Source organism: Chelonia mydas, chromosome 12 (genome assembly GCF_015237465.2).
Source record: "Chelonia mydas isolate rCheMyd1 chromosome 12, rCheMyd1.pri.v2, whole genome shotgun sequence".
Lineage (NCBI taxonomy): Eukaryota > Metazoa > Chordata > Testudines > Cheloniidae > Chelonia > Chelonia mydas.
Window position 1 is genome coordinate 37059180 of NC_051252.2, and position 26790 is coordinate 37085969.

Below are 26790 nucleotides of genomic sequence, written 5' to 3' on the forward strand. Positions count from 1 at the left end.
AGAACGAACTGGCCAGTCACCTCAACAGGTCCTTTCATGGCTACGAGTGGTCCCTCCACCCAGATGTCGCAATCAACATCTTCCAAAGGTGGAGATTTCCCAGATAGACCTGTTCACGACACGGTGCAACAGGAAGTGTCAACAGTTCTGTTCCTTCCTGAATCATAGCCTGGGCTTGCTCAGAGATGCCTTTCTTCTCCCTTGGAAGGGGCACCTGCTGTATGCATTCCTGCCCTTCCTGCTCATTCACAAGTTCCTGCTGAAGGTCCGATGAGAGGGAGCATCAATAATCTTGATAGCATCAGCATGGCCATGTCAGCACTGGTTCACAACGCTTCTAGACCTGTCAGACACGCCTATGACTCGGCCCCTGGTCCTGGCCTTGATGCTGCAGGACCATGGCTGCCTCCAACATCCCAATCTAGAGTCTGTCCACCTCACGACAAGGAAACTCCATGGCTGAATCCATTAGAGCTTGTATGCTCAGACTCAGGCTATGTCTAAACTACCGCGGTAAGTCGACCTACGCTATGCAACTCCAGCTACGTGAATAACGTAGCTTAGGTCGAGTTACCCGCGGGGTCTACACTGCGGGGGGTCGACGGAGAAACTTGGCACCGGTCCTGTGACCGATCGGCGGAATGGGATCACCGCTCACCCTCCTGCTGGCACCTGTCGCTGAGACGCGAATCCCCTCAATTGGGGAGATTTTACTGAAGATTGGCCCGCTCTGACTCCTGGTCCCCCTCTAGATCTCGGTACAGGTCAAGCAGTGTGAGGCATAGATTGCTGGTCTATCGACGCAGATCTGCTGAATGCCGAAGATCCCCAGGGTTCTGCAGGAGGAACTCGTCCCAATCGGACAGATTGGCGTCGAGGCACAGCGGCCGGCACTGCACTGAGGAGGGCCACCAGGCCAGCTGGTTATGGTCACTCTGCAGCGTTCACTCTGCTTATGACTCTGGTGCTGATCAGGAGTCCCTGGTAGCAGGACAGGCCCCAGCACCAGTGGTATTGTCGACCTCATTGGCACCGCACCTGACCCCGTGGCCTCTGGGCCAATGGCCGGCAGTGTGGTACCCCTGGAATCCTTGGGGGTTCACCCAGCCTTCCGAGGCCACCCGGTCAGTGGAGGGGGCCTCAGATAAGCCATCGGCTGCAGCATCCTGCCCTCCTCCGGAGGTGGAGGCCCCACCTGGGAAGACCTAGGGGAGCAGCCAGTTGGACCACCAGGGGATGTGGTGGATTCCTCGGCGCTGGCTTCATCCACCTCTTTGCCGGATAAACCGATTATGGGTCCCCCTCACCCAATTGTGCAAGATGACGCCAAGGCTCATCAGGAGCTTTTGAAGAGGGTTGCCTCTAACCTGGGGCTCCAGGCAGTCGTCGGACTCACTGTTCGACGTTCTTTGCTCCATGGCACCTGCTAGAGTAGCTTAACCCCTACACGAGGGGGTATCGAAAATAATTAATGCCCTATGGAAAACCCCCTCCTTGCTACTACTCATCTCAAAAAGGCGTGAGTGCAAAAATTTTGTGCCAGCTAAAGGCCATGAGTATCTCTATACTCGTCCAGCCCCAAACTCCCTCGTAGTTGAGGCCATTAACCAGAGGGAGAAGCAGGGTCAACCCGGGGCCACGCCCAAGAAGAAAGACTCGAAGAGATTGGATCTGTTTGGGTGAAAAATGTATTTGTCTTCCAGCCTTCAGTGGAGAGTGACCAACACCAAGCCCTCCTTGGCCGCTATGACTACAATATGTGGCAGTCTATGGCCAAATTCAAGGTCTCACTGCCTGAAGGGTCCAAGAAGGAATTCCGGGCGATTCTTGAAGAGGGCACGGCTGCAGCAAGAGCGACCCTCCCAGCAGCCCTGGACACAGCAGGCTCCACGGCTCACACCATGGCCTTGGCCATCTCCATGCGAAGGGCGTCCTGGTTGCTCCTCTCGGGTCTGTCAACAGAGGCTCAGCAATTGATACAAGACCTCCCCTTCGATGGCCAGGCCCTATTTGCAAAGCAGAAGGACAGTAAACTGCATGGCCTTAAGGATTCCCGCACTACCCTGTAAACTCTGGGGCTGTACGTTCCCAGTCCAGCCCGTAAGTGGTTCAAACCACAGCAATCTCAGGGACAAAGGAGTCAACCCTGCCAAGGGCCCCCCCCCCCCCGCCAAAAGAAGAATAGGGGCTACAAGCGCCGGCTGAGATACCTGCCTCCTCTCTCTGCCCAGTTGGGCTTGACCCGCAATAAACAGGGGGGCAAGCAAGCGTTTTGAGGGTGTGCTTGAGGGCGACCTACCAGACTTTACTCTGGATCCGTCTCTCCCGCTGTTCTCCAACTACCTTTTCTTTTCTTTTTTCTTCCCTGCATGGACATCTATAACTTCAGACTGCTGGGTCCTCAATACTGTGATAGAGGGTTATACCCTACAGTTTACTTCTACCCACCCTTCCCACCCCCCTTTCCCATCCCTCTTCAGGGACCCTTCTCACAAGAGTCTCCTTGCACAGGAGGTAAAGGGGTTGCTGCAATTGGGTGCGGTGGAAGAAGTTCCTCTCCAGTACAGGAACAAGGGGTTCTATTCCCGGTACTACTTAATCCCAAAGGCCAAGGGTGGTCTGTGGCCCATCCTGGACCTCAGGGACCTCAACAGGTATCTAAAGAAGCTAAAGTTCTGCATGGTCTCCTTGGCTTCTATCATCCCCTCCCTGGATCTGGGAGACTGGTATGCCGCCCTCGACTTGAAGGACACATACTTCCACATAGTGATCTTTCAAGGTCACAGACGCTTCCTCCGGTTTATGGTGGGCCCCCACCACTATCAGTTTGCGGTCCTCCCGTTTGGCCTTGCGACAGCACCCAGAGTGTTTACCAAGAGCATGTCGATGGTGGCTGCTTACCTCAGGTATCAGGATATTCAGATCTACCCGTACCTCGATGAGTGGCGAGTCAAGGGCAACTCCAGGTCTCAGGTCCAAGAGGATGTCGCGGTGCTGCAAGCCACATGCCGCTTCCTGGGCCTACTGGTGAACAACAAAAAGTCTGTTAGTTCCGGTGCAAAGGATAGAGTTCATCGGAGCAGTGCTCAACTTGACCTGTGCCAGAGCATTCCTGCTGCTAGAAGGGTTTCAGACATTGATGGACCTCAATGAAAGTGGAAGTCTCCGCTTTCCCCCTAACTACAGCCAAGGTTTCCCAGCACCTGCTGGTTCACATGGCAGAATGCACATACGTTGTCTGCCATGCCAGGCTCTGGATGTGGCCCCTGCAGCAATGGCTGGCAACAGTCTATTCCCAGTCCAGAGATCAGCTGGACAAGGTCGTTACTATTCCCCCGAAGGTACTGCGATGGTGGACAGATTGCATGACGGTCCTAGAGGGGGTTCCGTTCGACACCCCTTCCCCCCCATCACTCCATTGAGTTGGTACCGGATGCCTTGGACTTCGGCTGGGGTGCGCACCTCGGCGACCTCCAGACCCAGGGCATACGGTCCCCGGAGGAGATGATGATACACATAAATGTCAAAGAACTCAGGGCGATCTGCTTGACATACGGAGTCTTCCTACCTCACCTGTCGGTCAAGGTGGTGAAAGTCCTGATGGACAACACGGCCTCGATGTTCTACATCAGCAGGCAAGGGGGGAGCACATTCATCGACTCTCTGCCAAGAGGCACTCTGTCTCTGGGACTTCTGCATCAGCCACAAAGTCCATCTGGAAGCTTGTCATCGAGAACAAGCTAGCGGATCAGCTCAGCTGGGACTTCGCTCACCACAAGTGGTCGCTCCACCCGGACGTAGCCTGAATGATCTTCCAGAAGCGGGGACCTCCCCATGTTGACCTTTTCGCCACCAGGCTAAACAGGAAATGCCAGAGGATTGTTCACGGCAAGGCCTGGGCAAGGACTCCCTTTCCGATGCCTATCTCCTGTCTTGGTCAGGGAACTTGATGTATGCGTTCCCTCTGATTCCTCTCATCAGCAGGGTCCTAGCAAAGATCAAGAGAGACCAGGCATAGGTTATCGTGATCGCCCTGGCATGGCCTTGCCAGCACTGGCATGGCCTTGCCAGCACTGGCTCGGCACGTTCATGAGCCTGGCAGTGGCCCCTCCCTGGCCCCTGCCCAACCGACCGGACCTGCTGTCACAGGACCACGGGCAGCTCCTGCACCCCAACCTCGTGTCCCTCCACCTCTTGGCATGGATGCTGCTTGGCTGAACCTGGAGGAGCGGAGCTTCTCAGATGAGGTCCAGCAGGTCCTCCTGGGAAGCAGGAAGGTCTCGTTCACTTGGCCCGGTAAGTCAGTCTGGTTAAGGTTTTCCTGCTGGACGTTCGTGCATTGCATCTCTCCCTCGCGCTCTTCCATACAGTCTATCCTAGACTACCTGCTTCATTTGAGGAACCATGGTCTGGCACACTCTTCCATTAGAACATCTTGCAGCCATCTCCACTTTTCACCTACTGATCCAGGGGCAGACGGTGTTTTCTTATATGACGGTCAGATTCTTGAGAGGCCTCGAGAGACTCTTCTCGCAGGTATGGACCCCGTCCCACAGTGGCATCTTAACTTGGTCCTCTCCAGGCTCACAGGCCTGCCTTTTGAGCCGCTAGGCTCCTGCTCCCTTTCCCACCCGTCATGGAAGGTTGCTGTCCTGGTGGTGGTGACATCAGTGAGGGGAGTCTCTGAGATTAAAGCCTTGATCTCAGAACTGCCGTACATGGTATTTTACAAAGACAAGGTCCAGCTGAGGCCTCACCTGGCCTTCCGCAGAAGGTGGTGTCTACTTTCCATATGAACCAGAACATCTTCTTCTCAGTGTTCTGTCCTAAGCTGCACAAGACGAGTGAAGAGAAGCGGCTGCATGCCCTGGACGTCCGAAGGGGCTTGGCTTTTTACGTAGAGTGTACCAAGTCTTTCCGTAACTCTTCATTGCCACAGTGGATAGGATGAAGGGCCTTCCGGTGTCCTCACAGAGTATTTCCAACTTGTTCACCTCTTGCATATGGACATGTTACGATCTCGTGGGGGTCCTGCAGCTGCTGATTGTCAGAGCCTACTTTACTAGAGCTCAGGCATCCTCGGCAGCCTTCTTGGTGCATACCCCTATCCAGGACATCTGTAGAGCCACGAAGTGGTCCTCTGTCCACACGTTTACCACTCATTATGCCATCGCTCAGCGGGCCAGAGACGATGCTGGGTTCAGCTGAGCTGTGTTGCAATCTACACGTCTGTGAACTCCTATCTGCCTCCAGGGGTACTGCTTGGGAGTCAGCTAATATGGAATGGACATGAGCAAGCACTTGGAGATATGTTGCTCATGTCCATTCCCTGACCTGCCCTCCTTCCCCACTCTCGGAGTTTCCGGCAAGAAGGAACAGAGGGCGGGGGAGCTGGCGGCGCCCCTTATACCGCATCATGCGGGCACCACTCCAGAGGGCGCCAGAGCCGGTCCCCTACGGATACTGCTAAGGGAAAAACTTCCGGCACCGGTGCATGTGATGAGCACACACACCTAATATGGAATGGACATGAGCAACACATCTTGAAGAACACCAGTTATGGAAAAGGTAACTGTCTTTTCTTCTATTGTTGCACTAAGATGTTAAGGAGCCAAGTATGAGGTAATTAGGTGTCAGGATATCACAAGTCCAGGAAAACATATAACTTCCAATGTAAATGTTTAGTGTTGAGTTTCACAAGGTCAATTAAAATAACCACTTAATAACAAAAAGAAAAGGAGTACTTGTGGCACCTTAAAGACTAACAAATTTATTTGAGCATAAGCTTTCGTGAGCTACAGCTCACTTCATCGGATGCATCCAATGAAGTGAACTGTAGCTCACGAAAGCTTATGCTCAAATAAATTGGTTAGTCTCTAAGGTGCCACAAGTACTCCTTTTCTTTTTGCGAATACGGACTAACACGGCTGCTACTCTGAAACCTATCACTTAATAACAAAATTTTCATCTGCATTTAAGAGAGGAATACAATAATTTATACAAATATGTTGCTGAATGCATCTGTCAAAACATTTTGAGAAGAAGACCTGACTGAGATCTGACCTGGGTTGATTCACATTTCCTAAGCCAATTGCTATTAGTTAAATGGTTTCTAATGAAATATTGTGAATGGTTGTTGGATGATTCAGGTGGCAGTTTATTAATGATGGCTTCAAGCATTTGAAAGATTAAAAACTAAGAACAGATTGGAGTTGACATTTTTTATTTTGGGCTTGACTTTTAATCAGGTATAAAACAAAAAACCTACTTTTTAAAAGAAGATATTACTTTAATTTTTTTAATCAAATTTAATACTGTCCAGTGAAACTTTTCAGTAACATGAACTTAACATAAACCAGACTTAATAAAATCTCTGCAAGCTTTAGACTTAGACTGATTTTATTATTTTTTAAAGGAAAAAGAAATCTGAGAAAATAATCTTAACGATAAATAAAGGAATTTACAGAAGTGCAAAGGTCTGTTTTATAATGCAACACACAGATATTTATAATAGTGCACCAAGAAACAACAGAGTGCTGAACACAAACACACAAACAGTTGATCTTGACCTCTCAGAAATGAATCTAGTTTGGTTATAAGTGGCCTGAGGATGAAAATCAAGAATAAATGCCTCCAGCTTTCATTAATAAAGGTTTGGTAGTGTGACTGATTTCTAAGAACATACAGTAGAAGCGTAGAGATCAGGGTGCATTTGATTTAAGTCACTACTCAGGAAGGCTCGATTTAATCATGGTTTTCTGCATAAAAGTGCATTCTTGTTGGTTCTTACAACCTTAATACATATTCTTCACAGCTCAGATAAAGATAGATGTAGATTTCATTTTTAGAAGGTACACACTATGCATTTTTAAACAGTGATTTATTTTGAAAACTTTTCAGATTAGTTTTACAGCTATATCAATAATGGATGATTATTTGGTTATTTCATTTACCACAGGTAATTGAAGCAGATATTTATGAAGTCATTGGGAGGTGAACTATCTCCAGTTCAACAGGTTAATCATTAATATTTGGAGGATTTTCTTGCCACGCTGTATTAGGAGGAGAACATCGCCAGACAGACATTTAAATTGTTTTATTTAACTAAAACAACAATGTTATGTATTCTGGATTTTTTTCTTCAACAGCAAACATATAATATTTTAACAAATCAAGCATGTCTCCCTCGCTTCTCACATTTATCTCCAGACTTCTTCTCCTTGTCCAGATCTATTCTGCCCCCAACAATCTTCTGTTCATTGAACTTTTTGAAACTTTGCACTTTTAGAGAGAGGAAAGGGATTGACACTCTGTACACAGATTTGCAGAGGGATAATAGAGTTGAGGTCTGTTGTTTCTCACTTCTATATATTATTTATTTATTTAAAAACATTTTTGCTGTTAACAGGCATGTTATCTCAGAAGACACAAATCCACAGTTCGAGACCTGCAAAACTAAGCATCTCTGATGGGATCTTCTAGACTGAGCACTGAGTCCCACTGGGTAGATAGAAAGATTAACCTAAATAATCTATACAGAAGCCTGTGGAACCCCATAAGATTGGGTCCCTAATCCATGAACTATTGGAACTCATTTATAAAACTTTTCCTAAAAATTACATGAATATAGTGTCTCATACTGTAGAATTAGAATTTATAATCCCTATTCCATCATGAGATATCTTTGAGCTATAATGTATCTTAATTAAAACTATCTTTAGATAGGTTTTTTCCTCAAAAGCATTTTATTAAAAAAAACCCGATTTAAATAAAAAAAAATCCAATTTTTTTATTTAAAAAAAAATGATGGATTTTTATCCACCCTGGTAGAGATACAAAATACTTGGATTAAAAAACAAAAGCACAGGATTGGATCAGAGGATTTGTGGGTAAATCCTAGTACCCCCATCAATTATTGGATTCTGTGAATGTTAACAAGTCATGAATTTAAACACTTACATTAGCCAGATGTTAGATGTGACTGACTTGGGAGAATAGTTCAAGACAATCCCCTTCATTTATTAATTTGTTTCTTCCTCTGTCCAAGTAAATAGAAGGAGGAAGTTGTTCAGCCTAGTTAATGTAATTTTTATCTCAACAATATAAACTATTTAGAATAGTGGCTGCAATCCCTGTTATGTAAAATCATCAATAGAAATTGCTTCCTTGAGTATTTCTAAAGTGAAGAAGAGTGACTATTCAAGATAATATTATAATGTAGCCCTAAAAATTGTGATATACATTTGAAAGCAATACAGCCATATCTTGGGAGCATATGTTATACACTGGGTATTGATTGGGCTATAATATATTAAGTTTATAATAAACAGAAGGGGGCAGAAAAGCCTTATGTATTAATTTGAGCTTCCATCATTGGGAGTTTAGAATGTATTGCCAAACATCTTTATGAAAATGCAGAATCAGGTTAAGAACCAATTTTTAAAAGCAACCTTCCTTGAAATTCATCGTATAAATCAGGGTACTTGCAACTAAGGTACCATAAAAAAAGTGAATCAGAAGAGATCATGTTACCAAATCATGACTGAAGGGGATTAACTTTCATCCCTCTTTGGCGGGCATTAGGTGCATAATGTCCAAGTTGTAAATAAATGTGCAAATTATGAATTACACCAGAGTAAGGTGTCTATAACATATGTCACCCATTACAAATATCTGCCAGAAAACGAATGGTCTGATCTCCTAATTTAATTAAAGTAATATTTAAAGTTTAGGTTTCTTAAAAAAAAGGAAGAAGTAATATGGCCAAAGACGGTGTCTTTGGTGGATTTCATTTAATTTCTTTGGGAGAAGTGGATTCAGAACTTTAATGAATAGGATCAGACAGGACAACTTCAGCAAGGTCTGTACAAGAGATTGGTGTAGTGCCATATGCTTTAGTTGGCAGCTGATGCCATTTTAATGATACACTACCAAATGTAAAACACAGATTATTTGGAATCTGAAAGACTTTCCAAATAGACTTTTTCCTTTCTGTAGCACTGTGCGTTTTCATACATCTTTATCCCATTCTCTTTGTTCCATACTGAAGGGTGAAGTATGAGAAACTGACAGGAAAACTGCACATAACTTCTCTAAAAAGTTATTTTTGTTTTGAAACTGAGTACCTTAAGAGGTAGGTAGGTGTGCGTGTGTGTGCGTGCATACCTTCATGGTTAAATATGAAAAATAAGGTACCTTCCTATAATAATATCCGGGACTTATGTGGTTAAATTGTCTTTCTAAATACTGCACATATTTGTTATTCCGTCTTCATTCTCACACTCTGTCTTCAATTGCTGTACTTTTCCTGGTGCTTTCCTTCAAAGAATACTGTATAAAATTGTTTTTCCCTGGGTAAGTCAGTTGCATGGTGAGCTGTGCAGCAGACATTAAAACCGCCTGGCATGTAATTATACTAATGAGTCACTAAGTAGTATTGACGCTTTACACAAATCTTTGATCTAGGAGTAAAAATATTCTTCTAAAAATAGAATATATAAAAATATATACCAATGTGAACATAATGTTTAAAGCAAGTACAGTATTCATTGGGCCTTTTGTGTATTACCTTAATCCAGAGAAGCCTCATTAAACAGTTTTGAAGGAACATATTTAAAATTACACTCTGGATGTAGTGGGCTCAGGTTGTGCAACTGTTGACTTTTCTTATTTCTTCTCTCCTTGGTGTTTTTCTGAATACAATGGCTCCCTCTGACGATAACAGAGATGTTGGCTAAAAAGCCCTCAAATTGAGGATATTAATGGCATGACAGGAATAAAAATTGTCCAGTTAATGCAATACCATTCACTGAGACACTGGAAATCTGTGGATAATTTTGAAAAATAAGCACAGATGTAATCAAATTTATGTGAGTATTAGTACCCAAGATAATTTGTCCCTTGATAGGCGTATGTCCTTTTTAGATAATAAAGTCTGCATTACTTAGAACCATGGCTGTATTTTTTGCCCAGGAGAAGTCTGGGTAGTTAAAGTCTCCCATGAATATTGTAAACTGTAATTTCAAGATACCTTGAGAATTGGTGCAGGAATTTTTCATTTTCTCTCTTCTACACACTTGATGAATGATAACTTATATGTTCTGTGTTGCCGCTTCGGTTTCATTCCTTGTTTCTTTACCTGAATAATTTTGCTATCACATTCTGTTTAGTTGTATCTGTCTGACACTGCAGTTACTTTTGAAATCTAAAATGTGTAGCCACCGTTTTGCTTCTTCACTTTTTTTACTTGTGCAAATGATATGCATCTATGTTGATATTTTGGTTATGTGAATCAGCTGATAGGTTTGTGGCATGCCCATCAGATCACTTTTAGTTCTTGCTGTTTGTTGTACTCCTTGCACGTGAAGCTCTTTGACGCAGGAACTGCCTTTTTGTTATATGTTGGGCTCATAGCTATAGATTCAAAATGAGAAAAGGTTAAAAAAACTGGGCATGTCTAGTTTTGAGAAAAGTAGACTGAGGAGGGACCTCAAAATATGATAAGGGCTGTTACAAAGAAGATGGTTCTCAATTGTTCTCCATGAGAGAGACAAGATGGGTGAGGGAATATCTTTTATAGGAGCAACTTCTCTTGGTGAAAGAGACAAGCTTTTGAGCTACACGGAGCTTTTCTTTAGGTCTTTGAACAGCTTGAAAGCGTGTCTCTTTCACCCACAGAAGTTGTTCCAATAAAAGATATTACCTCATCCACCTTGTCTCTCTCATAGCTGTGTTTGGGCCCAGGATATAACAACTCTGCAAACAATTGTTCTCCATGTCCACTGAAGGTAGGACAAGAAGTAATGGGCTTAATATGTAGCAAGAGAGATTTAGGTTAGATATCAGGAAAAGCTTTCTAACTATAAGGATAGTTGAGCATTAGAATAGGCTTCCACGGGATGTTGTGGAATCCCTATCATTGGATGATTTTAACATGTTAGACAAACACCTGTCAGAGATGGTGTAGGTGTACTTGGTTCTCAGTGCAGAGGGTTGGACTAGATGACCTCTTGAGGTTCCTTCCAGCCCTACATTTCTATGATTCTGTGCTACCACAATAAAAACTATACTATTTTTAGGTGGAGACTAGCAAATATAAACACATCTTCTTTCTCAAAGGTAGTCCAATATTCTGTGAACCTAGAGTGCTCCTCTATGCTGGTCTCTCTTGTCAGTCGTTCTTTTCTCTCACTCAGTGAATCAAAGAAGTTCCTCTTCACTGTCCTTGTTTCACTCCAGTTGCCAGATTCCCAAAGTTATCCTTGATCTTGGCCAGATTTACAAAAGCATTTAGCATAGGTGCCTAGTGGGATTCATAAAAGTGCCTAACCTGCTATCTGTATCTTTAGGCACCTGAATATGTTTGTAAATTTGCCCTCTTATCCTGTCTTCCTTTTCTTGCCTTTTTTGTTTCCATATGGACTGTAATTTTTGGAAGTCTACCTTCATTCTGCAGTGTCCTCCACTCTTCTTATCATATATTTCCTATTCCAGTACCAGGAGCCAGTATACCATTCTGTACTCTTGATCTGTAATCCAGGTAAGTCTGGCCAACTCCTTTCCTATGAAGAATTATGTATACCTCTTCCTTAGTGGGAAAGCTGGTGAGGATGAGATCAACCTTTCTGATCCCTAGTGGCATATGATCTTCAATGGGCTGCATTACCTGGTCATAACTCAGAAATTTAAGGCTCAGGGGATGGTTAACGGCCATACATTTTTTTTTTTATGTTTGGGTCAAAGATTTAGTTACTTTAATTTTTACATTTATATATATAAAAACAGGTTTTGTTAACGTTAAGTTACAAGTTAGTGGTATATATTATTCTATTTTTGTACCCTTTACCTGACTGTACATAACAGTAGAATGTTAATAGTTAAAGGAGTTAATACAATTTCTGATTGTTTTAAAATAGCCCAGTTTTCTTACACTCTGCCTCTGTCAATTGTAACACTGTCCAGAGCTACTGTTTTTTTTTCTGTTTCTCTATATCACCACTCAAGAGCTGAGGCCAAAGGGTTCTTTGGAGACCACATATTGCTGTAAATTTAATTTTCAAAGCACTTCAGTTGTGTTAAAAATAACAGGAGTAATAAAGAAAATGTGTGACAGTTATAGTTATCGACACATGGGTATTTTAAACTCCATTAAGTAACCAGCCTTTTTTTTGGTGGTGGTAGTAGAATCCTTGGGTCCCTTGCACAATTATCTTACTATGGCTTAGTAGGTTACCGTTTTGAAATTTTCATTTATGATTGGTTACAGTGGTTACCATGACAGCGTGTTAAATGGCATCCCTCAGAGAACAATAAACCACAACAGACTTTGTTTAAACAGTTTTCCTCATTGGTTGGTGAAATTTGTCTTGAAACCAGTAAATCATCTCTGTGTGTTTGTCAGCCAGTTCAAAGGTAACACCGGCCTTTGTACATAAACTCTGCATAAATGTCTTTTGTAATTTGGAAAATCTCTGGTTCTGACTTATATATTTGAGCTGAAAATATCAGAATGCTTAAAATGTTACATTATGTTTTAATACATGCTGTTTTTTTATTTACCTTTTTGTACTATCAATTGCCTACACCTTCATAAATCTGTTAAATACATAAGTCGCTCTGGGATGATGGCTGGTGTACTTTGGCCTCTGTCTGTAAAGAACCTAATCATAAATGCTCTTTATAAAGTCCGGCATTCTGTGATACTCCAGATGCTAGGGACCCAAAGATAATTTTCAGTGACTGAACCCTTGTTACATTTTATGAATAAAATTATAGTTCTGGATGACAGTCAGGTGTGGCCGGGGGATGAGAGATGTAAATGACAAGAATCAGTTATTGAATGTCTGTCCATATGGAGCTTTTGATACCTCATCTTCTAGACATCAGCCTGATATTTTCCTTTACCTTGGTGCATGATGCATTCATTCTCATGATCTTTCCTCTCTGGGACTTTCGGGACCAGATTTTAAAAAAAAGAATTGAATTTGTTCATTGCTTTGCATCCATCCATACAGTAATGCAAATCCCCAAGTCAGGGATTTCCCCACTCACTGGTAGTTGGGAAATCTCAGGTGCACCTACAATTCCTGTCACAAAGATCAGCCTAGAGTAGAAGGACCCTGTGAATGAAAGCAATGTTGACCAAGATAAAAAAAACCCAGTAATCTGCTGATCAGAAGAAGTGAAAAGATCTATAAGAACAGATATTCTTCTTAAAGATGCACTCGGGTACCAGCGAAAGAAAAAAGATGTGGATAAAGAAAGTTAAATTTTAAAAATGTTTTCTTGTACCTTACTTATTTGTCTGCTTGTGGGTGCAGTTCTCTGATTTGTGCATGCATATGTGGGATTGTACATGCAGAGTAGGCTCAAAGAGTCTGTCAAAACGTGAGGCTCTGTAAGTCCCCCTCCGCCCATCCTACTTTCCTTACCAGTTGGAGTTGTGCTATAAATATCTCATCAGTCTATATAAGTGTGTCTAAGGATGCAAGAAGAGAAACTGCGTGTCTGAAATGTTCCTGTCTCAGTTTTTCCGTAACTCATTTCCGTCCATCTGGAGAAACTTTTGATCTTGTACCTTATGGGAGACGAAATGTCAGTTGGTTCCTACTGTTTTATTTTTCTCTCCTAATTAGAAAACTAATCTGGGAAGGGGAGAAACATTGGTTTTGGGGGTACCAAAAGTTATCTTCTTTTATTGTCTGCATTCTGTATGACTGAAAGGTGATTATCCAAGAAAAAACAACAGCTGAGACTGATGGATATGAGTCATACATTTTCCGAGTTAAGAATTACCTTTGGCAGGAACCTTCCTTTGCAAAGTGTACAAAGTTCTTTTGTGTGTGTGTTCTTTTTTTAAAGTCAGAGACTAAAATATAAATATTTGAAAATAATTATATTACTTGAAAATCATTAATTTTCATGTTCATTACTTATATAAATAATATTTTGTTGGGAGGTGTCATGGATTGTTGACTTGGTAAATTGTTTTGGTTTTTTTCCCCAATCCATAAATATGTATTTACCTACAGACAATGTATTTTTTTTTTTTGAAGGACATTTTTATTGTATTCAGAGCACCCAAAAATAGCTATGAGTATTTTTTTTCCATACTCCCTCAACTCCCTAATCTGTCCCCAGAAGTGTATATGCTGGCAGCATTGATAGGAAGAGTTGTCTCATTCTTCCTATTGCTAGTTGATCTTTCTGTATTAACACAGGAATAAACGTCACATTATTATTTGTCTTCATTGATGAATTTGTAGCTTCTGAAAAGCTCTGTCAGTTTCTGCACTGAATATTTAGTCTGTTTATTCTGCTTCCTTCTTAACTATGGAAGAGGAACAATTTAAAGAGGACTACCTAGAGATGAGAGGGAGCAAGAAGAAATTACAAAGAACCTTATAATAAAATTTTCCTCTTTCAGATCTCCTGTGGCTGGCTGTGCCCAGGATTTTCATAGAATTGTAGGACTGGAAGGGACCTCATGAGGTCTTCTAGTCCAGTTCCCTGCATCCAAGGCAGGAATAAGTATTATCTAGACCCTCTCTGACAGATGTTTGTCTAACCTGCTCTTAAAAATCTCCAATGATGGAGATTCCAGAACTTCCCTAGGCAATTTATTCCAGTGCTTAACCACCCTGACAGGAAGTTTTTCCTAATGTCCAACCTAAACTGCCCTTGCTGCAATTTACACTCATTGCTCCTTGTCCTATCCTCAGAGGTTAAAGAGAACAATATTTCTCCCTTCTCCTTGTAATAACATTTTATGTACATAAAAATTGTTATCATGTCCCTTCTCAATCTTCTCTTCTCCAGACTAAACAAACCCATTTTTTTCAATCTTTTGACCTGGTGTAGAGCTTGTTGGTAGTTTTGTAGGTATTGTGCAGACTTCTTCATGTTGTCCCTGAAAACCTTGATCTGAAGGTCCTGTTCTCTTCTAGATTTTTCATTTTTTTTTCCCTCTTGCAAGTGCAGAATTGAATCCTCGTTGAGAATGGTTCTGTAGATAGCTGTTCAGTATGCTGTGGTATTGTGATTTGTTTATTTTAATAAAAAAGCGATAGCATCTGGGAGGATGGAGGAGTGTTTGTAAAGGGGCTTGATTCCACAAACCGATCTATGAAGGCACACTCTTGTGCCTGTGTAGTGTCCCATGGATTTCAGTGAAACTCCATGCAAGGGGGCCTCCGGTGTAGAGCAACTTGCAGGATTGAGGCACTGGTGTGTAACTGTTGTCTCTTTAAAAAATCATTATGCTTGCAGATTGGTAAAGTGGCCTAAATCATAAACTCCTTTATCTCCCAAATAGGTAATTGCTTGGGCTTGAAAACATCAGCCCAGAATAAACTTCATCTGGTATAAAGTACAGCAGCCTACTTCAGCAACATGCATTGCCAAGAGCCCATCAGCCACTCTGGTGGCTGCCCTGTAGGATACTGATCTAAATTTAAGATCTCGATCAAGTTATTTTTGAGGTTCTGAATGGACAGGAACCAGGTTACCTAAAGGACGGCCTCATCCTCTGGACATGGATTGCCCTCAACAGCTCCGCTCCTCAGGAATGGTAGAATGCATTAAGAATTGTAAACTCCTTCATATTTAGGATCCATGTCAAATTCAATGAGTAATACCAGTGTCTTTGAACTAGTAGATGAAAGGTTCCTGTTTCCATGTTCTGTATCTACCACCAGTATTTCCTGGCACTAGATGGGGAGCTGCCTACTGTTATTCTGAAACCAGATGTAGCCTCCCCACACTGCTAAATTAGCCAGTTCCAAAGGGTTAATAAATCTGTGTCTGGATTATTAACCCTGGGTTAAGTGCTTGCAGATAGAGCCTCTTTCTAGCTTTTTTTGTTTGGTTTTGGTTTTGCTGTGACACAGTTTCCTTCCCAGAGAGACTATTGTCCCCAGCAATTGTTGAAGCAGAATAGCTATTTTGTTCCTAAAGGATAACATAATAGACACAATTTGGCAGCTTCTTGTTTATAAGGTTAATCATGGTAATTGTACATGGTGTCTGTATAAGTCTGTGTGTGCACCGAGATATACAGCACTTTTTCAACAAAAGCATGTTTAGAGGCCATACAAGGAGTATAGTGGCTTAAAATCTGAATCACCGTGCTTTCACCTCACTGCTTATATTCCATTTGACCCATTTGGCCAAAATCATCCCTAGTGTAAGCCCACTGATTTCATGGGCTTTTACAGGGGATGAATTTGGCCTCATACAGAAACACTGAATAAAGCAACAGTGAGCAAGCTGTGGTGCTATTGCAGAAAAGGTGGGGCAAACAAAAAACTGCAGTGTATTGACAAAGCAAAATTCACTGAGGAGCCAAAACACTATGTGGCTCTTAAATCCAATGTTAATGGCTTATATCAGGGTGTTTCTGCTCTGTTCATTTTTAAGTTGGCTTATGTTAACTAAATGCCATCAGGCACACTTTAAAATGCTCTTAAAAATGAATTAGTTATTTTTTTTAAAAATGGGTTTTTCCCATTTTAGATCAATTCTGAGTTCTAAGACTTTGGGGTGGTGGGAAGAAAGCCTGAGGACTTCATAAATAGAAGCTTAATTTTACTGCATTTATCTCTATAGCTGCAATTAATTATTCAGCGTATCCATTAAAAATTAAGCCTTGGTAAGTGACACTTTTAAACATGCATTCAAAATTTATTGAAAATGGGGGAAGTGATGATAAAAAGAACAATGTCTAAAAGAAAAATAAAATGTCTTGAAAGAGTCTCAATCTGTTCTTATAAACTTCAAAATATAACCATGTAGTACATATAAAAGATGGGAGAGGAAGGGAACAGAGACCGGAAGCAATGGGAAGGAGTGGGTAGAGCAGGGCTCTAGTATTGCTAACGTTCATGATTTTATTGAGAGTCTTATGATATTCAGTGCTTTCTTAAAACTGCAGCTGCTGGAATCAAGAGATTACATGAGAATCTGAGCTTTGTTAGATAAAAAAATATTCTAATTACATAGTCAAGGAGAAATGCTTGAAAATGTGACTTGAGTGCACCATAAACACTCAGAACCCAGAAAGCAAATTAAAAGAATTTCAAATGCATTATTTAAAACAATCTCATGATTTTAGGCCAGTCTTGTGATCTTTTGAGACCTGACTCATTTTAAATGTTTGGGGTTGGCACATACAAGTTCCAGTACATTCTGTACTTGTTCACAGTTCGATTAAACCCCCTCCAGAGTATGTGAGGTTCACAGGGCTTCAGATCCAACAGATGGTTGTCAATCTATAATGAATCCCATTTGTTATGGGCAACAGATACAATTATACATAGATTACACACACATCCTTTGGCAGTAGGGCTAGAATGCTGTTCTTTTAGCTCATAAATACAGAGTTCCATCATGGAGATAAAGAACAACTCCCTTAATTTACTGTTAGTTCTTGTAGTATGTGGCTTATCGTCTCTGTAGGCCAGTCATGAAAGGGGTGACATCACATGCATATGGAGACATACATATACACACACACATACAGTATGTTAGAGCTGAAATAGATAGAATACTGCTATTATCGGATTGCTCAGGTTATTTCTTTTGTGTGATTGTAATATATGTCAGACTAAAGTTAAGAAAAATGAATAAATATCAGTAATATTTTTCAGATGTTGACCAATAAAAACAATAGAAAAAGTGCGTACAGTATTGAGAAATTATGTAGTCTTCTCCATGCCACCCCAGCAGGGGAAAATATGTGTGTGTTTTAAGTGTACTGTTGAGTAAAATGAAAACATTTAGTTTTGCACACCAAAACTATCCCATACTTTTGAAAGATTTTGTAATGGCATGAGAATAATAGGATGATGATAATCTCTGAAACCAATTAAAATAATAAACTGCCTGCCAAATAATTTTATTTACTTTACCTTTATTTTTATATTAACCCAAAATTTTACCCTATGCATTTTTTGTTTGGATCATGGAATTCTTATCAGGTTTTTTTTTTTAACATTAAGTGCACACAAACAATGGTCTAGTCCCATCAGTAACTAAAATTAGAGTCTTTTCCTTTTTCTCTGTTCTGCCCCCATGTCCTAAAAAAAAACCAGATTTGTTAGAAGATCAGGTGTCTTCTCGGTTAAGCCCATCAGCTCAGTTTACAGCAGAATGCTTTCCCCCTCCTTTTCCTTTGGGGGAAATATTCCATTAAAATGTTGCTTTTTATTGTACTGTTGCCGGTTTACCTTACAAAATCTTCACCCTTGTAGTAATTCTCCAAAGCAGAAATTTGAGGGCTCTTAGTAACTTTTGTTTACAGACTTCCTCCTGATTATCTTGAGTTGGTAAATTCTTTATCACCCTGGAAGGGGTCACAGACTGTTAATAATTTCAGTGAAGCAGTCGGTCCCTTGGAACGGTATCGATGTCAAATATGTGGATTACAAGCTGTAGTATTTGATACATAGTAAATAGCTGTGATGTTGGGGGTGGGGGAGAAACAAACCCAGAAACAGCCTTTCAGTTTTAGTGTAAGAGTTCATTTAAATACAAAGACTGGGTTAATGTATTAAAAACGGTTTGCTTCTTTACATTCTGTTTCTCTCTGTTTTTGTCTTGCAGTGTTGTCCCACAGACTACAGTTATACTGAACAATGATCGGCAGAATTCAATAGTAGCCAAGATGGTTGGGCAGGAAGAGCCATTGAGCAGAACAGCGGATTCTCTGGAAAATATCCTTAGCAAGTTAGTAGCAACAATTGAAATCCTTCCCCTACACTTCATCATTTCTTACAGGAAAGCCAATAGGGGTCTGTCTACTGTAATTACAAGTGCAAAATAAGAACATCCTAGGCAACTGAACCTGTGGAAAAAATATTCACAAAGTAGTGAAAAGGGCCAGATTGACAGCCCTGCATAGCAAAGTCATCTATCAATAGAACAGGTACAGCGCAGTGCCTCAACCTTGATGTGGAGGGAGCATTTCTGAGGGGGAAGGGTTAATTCAGTCTCTTTGGCCCACTGAGTCCTTGGCGTCCATGCTGAGCTTTCCAAGAAGGGGGCCCATTGTGATGGGTTTCGCGATGTGGACTCTTGTCCTCTTTGAACTGTACTGAGACCTACCAACTCATTAACTAAAGGACATTCAGTGGCCATCTGTAGTTATCACTTCTGTTCTGGCCAAGGCTTGATTTGAACTAATTACTTGAAAACAAAGGCTTTGTATTGAAAACTGTTTGAAGTAACAAGCCATGCTAATTTAACAGTTATGTAAAGAAGTTTCTTTATACTTATTGGTTACATGTTGTGTATAGACATTTTGTTGATAACATTTTCAGATAGACTTAAACAGCAAACTACCTTCTGTGTAATTAACATTAGATAGTACCTATAAAGCAAGCCAAACAGCACTTACTTTTAAACAAATATTGACACTTACAAAAGGTTTTCATCTTCTAATGCATTTAATTTATTTGTGAATCAGTATGTGTAGCTTTTTCATGCAATTTGTATAACGTTAACACACGGAAATTTATTTTAGAAAGCTGGGGTTATTTTTAAAATTTCTGACATCTGTATAAGGACATGTCTCTTTCTATAAACTTCCTTAGCTCTTTTTGGAGGCTAATGGAGTCAGTTGGGATGTCTTCTGTTCATTCATGCCATACAATTAATAGAATATACATTTTATTTAAAGCTGCTTAACTGAATAGCTAAAAGCAATGGAGGGAAATTAGTCAATTCAGTTTTCTATAGATTGTCCTTCATCTGAACCAGAGGCAAATGGCTTTATTTTTATTTAATGTCCTACAGGGAGAAGAAGAAGAAACAAAATTCTTGTGTAGCCTCTTGTGTATTAATTTTTGTTACTATCAAAATATTTTTGGGTTTTATGTTAACTTAATTTGCAAAAATATAGTATGTATTTCATTACTTGATGTCAAACACCTGCTGAATGCAAACCGTTTTAGGGTTATTCTGCTACTGTAGTCTTTTCAGCTAGGTAGCTCTTAATCTAGACAGACTAGCTTTTACGAGAAGAGTCATATACTCAGTAAAAAATCAAGTTGTTAGTATTTTTCAATGCACTAGTAACAGTATATTACATTCTTTAAGTCTAGAATCATGCTTTGCCAAAGTGTGAATTCTTCTTTTCTTTCTCAGTGCTGTTCCGGGTCGTAGACAGAACACCATTGTGGTGAAGGTGCCAGGGCACGACGACAGCCACAATGAAGATGGAGAGAGCGGGTCTGAGGCCAGTGACTCAGTTTCCAACAGTGGCCAGTTAGGAAGCCAAAGTATTGGGAACAATGTTACTCTTATTACACTGAACTCTGAAGGTATGTGATCAAACTGTAAGGCCATTTGAGCAAAATGAGCAGGGTGGAGGAATGAGCTAAAATTCTATGAGAAGCTCTTGAGATCATGTCAGCAGTTCAATCCTTAAAGAACTGTGGAAAAAATGCTGAAGTGGCCTATCCTATAGGAATCATCAGAAAAAACTGAGTAACAAGCCAAAATAATCCAGTTTCCTTTAACTCGCTGTTCATTTTTCTAGGCGGAAGAGCAAATTAAGTGTATTTGTAATACTTAATAGGTATGCCCCAGAGCGCAGCCCTTGATTTAACAGACTCTGTTGTATTAGCAGTATAAGAACACTTAATTTCAATGTTTTTAAATTTAAAGTTTTGCAAAATGATTACCAAATACTTTGGTCCTATCTCAAAGTTGAAATAGAGAATTTGGGAAATAATTGCATTCTCTGGGAAGCATCAAAATGTACCAGTTCATTGCCTCCTGTAACTTATTATGCCATTCCACTGATGCTAAAGTCTTCTGAAAGTAAACAGTTATTTTGGAAACTCTAAACAGTTTTTTAACAGGAAATTTCTATAAAAAATGTATTGTTTCTAGGGTAGTTCTCTCAACAGTTTCACAGTTTTCTACAACCTCTACACAACCCAAAATCTCTGCAAAACAAAGACAGTGGAATATAACACTTTGAAATGTGTCTTTTGTAGACAATCTGTTATATCAGTGGTTCTCAAACTAGGGCCGCCGCTTGTTCAGGGAAAGTCCCTGGCAGGCCGGGCTGGTTTGTTTACCTGCCGCGTCCGCAGGTTCAGCCGATCGCGGCTTCCACTGGCCACGGTTCGCCACTCCAGGCCAATGGGGGCTGCGGGAAGCAGTGCAGGCTGAGGGATGTGCTGGCTGCCCTTCCTGCAGCCCCCATTGGCCTGGAGTGGCGAACCGTGGCCAGTGGGAACCGCGATCAGCCGAACCTGCGAACGCGGCAGGTAAACCGGCCCGGCCCGCCAGGGGCTTTCCCTGGACAAGCGGCAGCCCTAGTTTGAGAACCACTGTGTTATATGTTGTAAGTACTTAGGGTATTAAAATACAAAGTAAATGCTAGCTGCTATATTTTATGCAACCACAAAAATGTTGAAAATATAAAACAATTAGAAAGACGCATGTTTTAGGTGAAAAGTGTCATGTGAGTTAAAAAAAAAAAAAAAAGATCACAATAAATCATAGGTTTTTTATAATTGGCTTGATTAATCATGTCACTAATTTTTAAACAGAGGCCTGTAATTTGAACCTTAGACTATAGAGTCTTTTAATTAAGTTAATTATCCGCTAGCTCTTCTTTTATTGAATTCATAAATGAACCATTCCCTATATTTATTTCATATATGTTAGTTTGTGGTTATATTCATGCACTACAGGGCAATATATTAGTATTTGGGTACTCAGTTTATCATATCTTAATGCCTGATTTTTCAGAAAATGCTGAGCATCCACCCTCTGAAAAACAGGTCCCTTTAAGGTATCTTACACTGAGCACCCAAAACCTGAGGCTCTCAGAATGACTAACAACTTTTGAAAATGTTGGCCCATGCTATTTGGGGCAGGGACTGTACATCTTTTATATATACATAGGTTATGGTCACTACCAGAAATAAATGCATAATGTTTAGACTATTTCTCATGGAGTGCTTCTTGACTCTTCCAACCTCTGACATGCCTCCCGTGACAAAATCTGCTTCCAAAAAGTAGTCTGTATTGGGGGGAAAGGCAGGAGATCCGAATTTTGAGGTGCCCACATTACAAAATAGGCTGGATGAGGATAGTTTTGTCATTGCCATTTGAAAAATCAGGTCCTGTAGCAATGGGATTTGGAATACCTTATTTGTGCAATTGCTGATGTTTTTGGCAATTTATGTATGTAGGTATGTATGTGAAGAAATTGAGTTTCACTGTTCTGGTGTCTACAGAGTCAAATTCTTCTCTCAGACACATATGTTCATGTCTTATTGGCTCCCATTGTGAGGACATTTGTTCATACTTTGTGGATAAAATCATGTGGAGTTAGTCCCGAGCTGACTGCTTCGTTAGGGTGAGGGAATATCTTACAGGATGAATGCCAAGTCATCTGTTCTCAAGTTTCAGCCAGTGTCATTCTCTGAGATACTAGATGTGTTGTTTCAGAGTAGCAGCCATGTTAGTCTGTATCTGCAAAAAGAAAAGGAGTACTTGTGGCACCTTGGAGACTAACAAATTTATTTGAGCATAAGCTTTTGTGAGCTACAGCTCACTTCATTGGATGCATTCAGTGGAAAATACAGTGGGGACATTTATATACATAGAGAACATGAAACAATGGGTGTTACCATGCACACTGTAATGAGAGTGATCACTTAAGGTGAGCTATTACCGGGGGGGGGGGGGGGGCGGGGAGGGGCGAACCTTTTGTAGTGATAATCAAGGTGGGCCATTTCCAGCAGTTGACAAGAACATCTGAGGAACAGTCGCGGGGGGGAGGGGGGGAAATAAACATGGGGAAATAGTTTTACTTTGTGTAATGACCCATCCACTCCCAGTCTTTATTCAAGCCTAAGTTAATTGTATCCAGTTTGCAAATTAATTCCAATTCAGCAGTCTCTTGTTGGAGTCTGTTTTTGAAGTTTTTTTGTTGAAGAATTGCCACCTTTAGGTCTGTAATCGAGTGGCCAAAGAGATTGAAGTGTTCTCCGACTGGTTTTTGAATGTTATAATTCTTGACGTCTGATTTGTGTCCATTTATTCTTTTACGTAGAGACTGTCCAGTTTGACCAATGTACATGGCAGAGGGGCATTGCTGGCACATGATGGCATATATCACATTGGTAGATGCGCAGGTGAACGAGCCTCTGATAGTGTGGCTGATGTGATTAGGCCCTATGATGGTGTCCCCTGAATAGATATGTGGACACAGTTGGCAACGGGCTTTGTTGCAAGGATAGGTTCCTGGGTTAGTGGTTCTGTTGTGTGGTGTGTGGTTGCTGGTGAGTATTTGCTTCAGGTTGGGGGGCTGTCTGTAAGCAAGGACTGGCCTGTCTCCCAAGATCTGTGAGAGTGTTGGGTCGTCCTTCAGGATAGGTTGGAGATCTTTGATGATGCGTTGGAGAGGTTTTAGTTGGGGGCTGAAGGTGACGGCTAGTGGCGTTCTGTTATTTTCTTTGTTGGGTCTGTCCTGTAGTAGGTCACTTCTGAGTATTCTTCTGGCTCTGTCAATCTGTTTCTTCACTTTAGCAGGTGGGTATTGTAGTTGTAAGAACGCTTGATAGAGATCTTGTAGGTGTTTGTCTCTGTCTGAGGGGTTGGAGCAAATGCGGTTGTATCGAAGAGCTTGGCTGTAGACAATGGATCGTGTGGTGTGGTCTGGATGAAAGCTGGAGGCATGTAGGTAGGCATAGCGATCGGTAGGTTTCCGGTATAGGTGTGTTGGGTGTACTTCAGTTTTACAGTCCACGTTCTGGACACCTGTGTTCTTTCTCGCTGGAAAAAGCCATTGAGAAGGAGGCTCAGTCAGATAAGACTGAGGTTTATATTGGTTAGCTGGGGGAAGCAACTGGAAGATGTGGCACTGATGGCATTTGGCCTTCTGATTGCTGTTTTATTGTTTGTTTTCACAATGTGGAATTCTGATTAGATCACTGGCTGCTGCTAGATGATTTGGTAGGAGCAACGGCTAGGAGTGCATTGTCCATTTACCAATGCCTAGGAGGGTTGTGACTGTTCAAATGGACCTTGCGACTGTCAGACGTGCCTTTGTCATTTTGAGATTAGATTAGTGCAGTATGTTGCACGTGGGGCTACATCTTAAATACATCCAGAAACTAAAGCTGGTGCAGAATTTGGCAGCTCATTTGCTCTAAGCAGCATATGTTAGAGTGAGCATTTTACACCAGTGCTCCATGATCTGCATTGGCTGCCATTTGGTTTCTGGGTGGAGTTTAAGGTCCTGGTTTTGACATAGAAAGCCCTGAATGGCACAGGATCTGCCTACTACTCTCCTCCATGCCACATTTGTGGCCTGCAAAGATGTTAAATTTGGAGTTCCTTCGGTATAAAAGATGGGAGCTGCAGACATGGTATTCTTAATGAGGGCCCCTTTGTATATACCTCCACTGGAGCTGGGGGACTCAAGCTAGCATGCTAAAGATAGCTGTGTGGATGTTGCGGCACCAGCAGAGGCTTGGGATAGCCACCTGGTATCGGACACAGGGAGTAGAGTGAGCTTGAGCTCCAGTGGCTAGATCAGCTTCTGTTGGTGCTGCTGTGTCCACCCAGCTTTTAGCATGCTAGCATGAGCCCTGCTGAGATGGGTCTCTCTTCCTGGGCTGGGGGCTTGCTCCCAGCTGCAGTGTAGACATGTGCCTTGACTTTGGAACTCATTTTCAACTCCTCCATCTACTTTTGTCTGAGTATGTTGACCAGTAGAGTATGCTGCAAACTCTTTGTATTTTCCCTAGCTTCCAGAGAGCGGGCGTAGGATGATGAGCAAGGGGATTTCTTGCTCTTATTTTTTTACCTGTCTGTAATTTGTTAGGATGAGTTAGGTGCAATTGGTAGAACAGTAAATTATAACAATTGTATTTTTAAATATTGTCAAAGGCCCTAGAGGATGTGCTAAACTTTTTTTATTTTTTAAAACAGAAATTGAAATTAAAAATAAAATAAATATTTATTTATATTACTTAAGATTAATGTCATGTTTATGTGTTTGTTTTCTCCTGAAGATGGCCTTTGCAAAAGTCTAATGTAAGTCTGACTAGTTTCTGAGATGAGAATTTTGACATGCATGCACACTGTTGTCAGAAAAGACAGTTTGTGACATTGTAATGCATATATAGTTAAATACTTATAACAGCAAAAAAGTATTTAGTAACTCTTTCCTAAACTCTTGTCAGGTGGCAGTAAAATGTTGCAAAGACTGCACTTTCTGGGAAGAGAGACCCCCTGCAATTTAAATTTCAGTAATCTCACGTTTTACTGAAATTGTGCTGATTTGACAACTACTCAGGCTTTCAAGATGGATTTAATTTTCCTGGGTTTAGGGCTTTTTCCTGCAAGGGAATCTATCTACAGGAGAGGCTGATGTTGCTCAGCACCTTGCAAAAACCAGTCCTTTAATCCTCTGCTCCTTTGGAATGGCAAAATTCATCTTTTGGAACTACCACATTTTTATCAGCAAAATACAGACCAAATAGTTTATTTGTTAAAATTTCATACAGCTCTGTGTCAGTTATTTGTTGCAGGGACGAAGTTTCTAATACTTTATGAAAAATATTTGTTGTAATCTGCCCTCTTTGTCATGCTTGTTTGGCATAGGTTTGTACAGAGACAGACGTTGGCCTTTTATGTGATTGTTGTATATGTAAATGTAGGTGAAACAGCTAATTCATTAATGTGGCACATCCGATTTACTTTGGACCTTTGGTAGAATCATCCCTTAAAAATCTCTCTGAGATTTATGAATGCTTTGAGAAATGGATTAGCAATTCCCCCTCTGCCCCTCCTTCACTCCAAGATTAGAGAAAGCTTTGCTCAGCTGTAGAGAATACTAAGGAAACGAGTTTACCATATGTCACAGAAATTAAATGATTAATAAGAAAAGTTTTGCAGAATGATAGGTCTGTCTTACAGATTAATTTTCTTTAGTGATAAAAGCCAAAAGTTGCAGTTTACTCTTATATTCTGCAAAGAGCAGAATTTTGAATGGCTAAAGTTGTTCAGAGGAATCTTGAATGATCATAAAAATTTGTATTATTTCTTGAGAGGCCAGAATGGCACAGAACAAGTAAGCCTATCTAGTGGCAACAAAAATTATCTAGTCCTGTCTACTTTACAAAAATAACCATGTTTAAACAGGTTTGTGAAGTGTTATGGTTTCTGTCAAAGGATAGTTCCAGTCCTGTAGAGGGATCCACGTGGACTGATCCTTGTGGACCTGCACAGTTATAAGGGTCTGTCATTGCCCGTTTAGATGCCTTTGCAGGAACAGCACCCATATGATAACATTTATATTACATGTCAGTATGTACAAAAACCATGTTATAACCATGTTGAAGAGCCATGCTTTAGCTCTTGTAGATTACTAGACTAAAACATAGTTTTCCAATATGATTGTAACATGTTTTTTTTCTACCCACAGAGGCAAGAATAAACCATGTTAAACATAGTTTGGCCACAACTGGCTTTGAATATGGTAATTTATGTTGTGACAGTGTGGATAAGGCCAAAATTATGTCAAGACATACCACAGGCTTTCAAGATACATCACACGATAATCCTATCTGGGGGATGTTACTGTGCCTCATTCCTTGTAGCTTGTGATGCTTCATAAACTAACCTGGAAATGATTTCAAGTCACTATACCTAGAGACTCGGCACTATGGACCGGATGCTGTAAGGTGCTGAATGCCTCCTCAGAGGTAAGGGAACTTAGTACCTTGAAGAATCAGGTTCATAGTATTGGATAACCACATA

At 41.2% G+C, this 26790-nt stretch overlaps 1 protein-coding gene across 28 annotated transcripts in view; it reads left to right on the top strand.

Annotated features, from left to right (window-relative positions):
* The window catches only part of LOC102936124 (BTG3 associated nuclear protein), a 420839-nt gene that overhangs the window by 68976 nt on the left and 325073 nt on the right, over positions 1-26790 (top strand). For all 28 annotated transcript variants that reach the window (XM_037877649.2, XM_037877637.2, XM_043526268.1 and 25 more), the window contains 2 exons: positions 18601-18723; positions 20143-20318. In XM_037877649.2, the coding sequence (XP_037733577.1) occupies positions 18601-18723; positions 20143-20318 (299 nt within the window). The remainder of the gene's footprint in view (positions 1-18600; positions 18724-20142; positions 20319-26790) is intronic.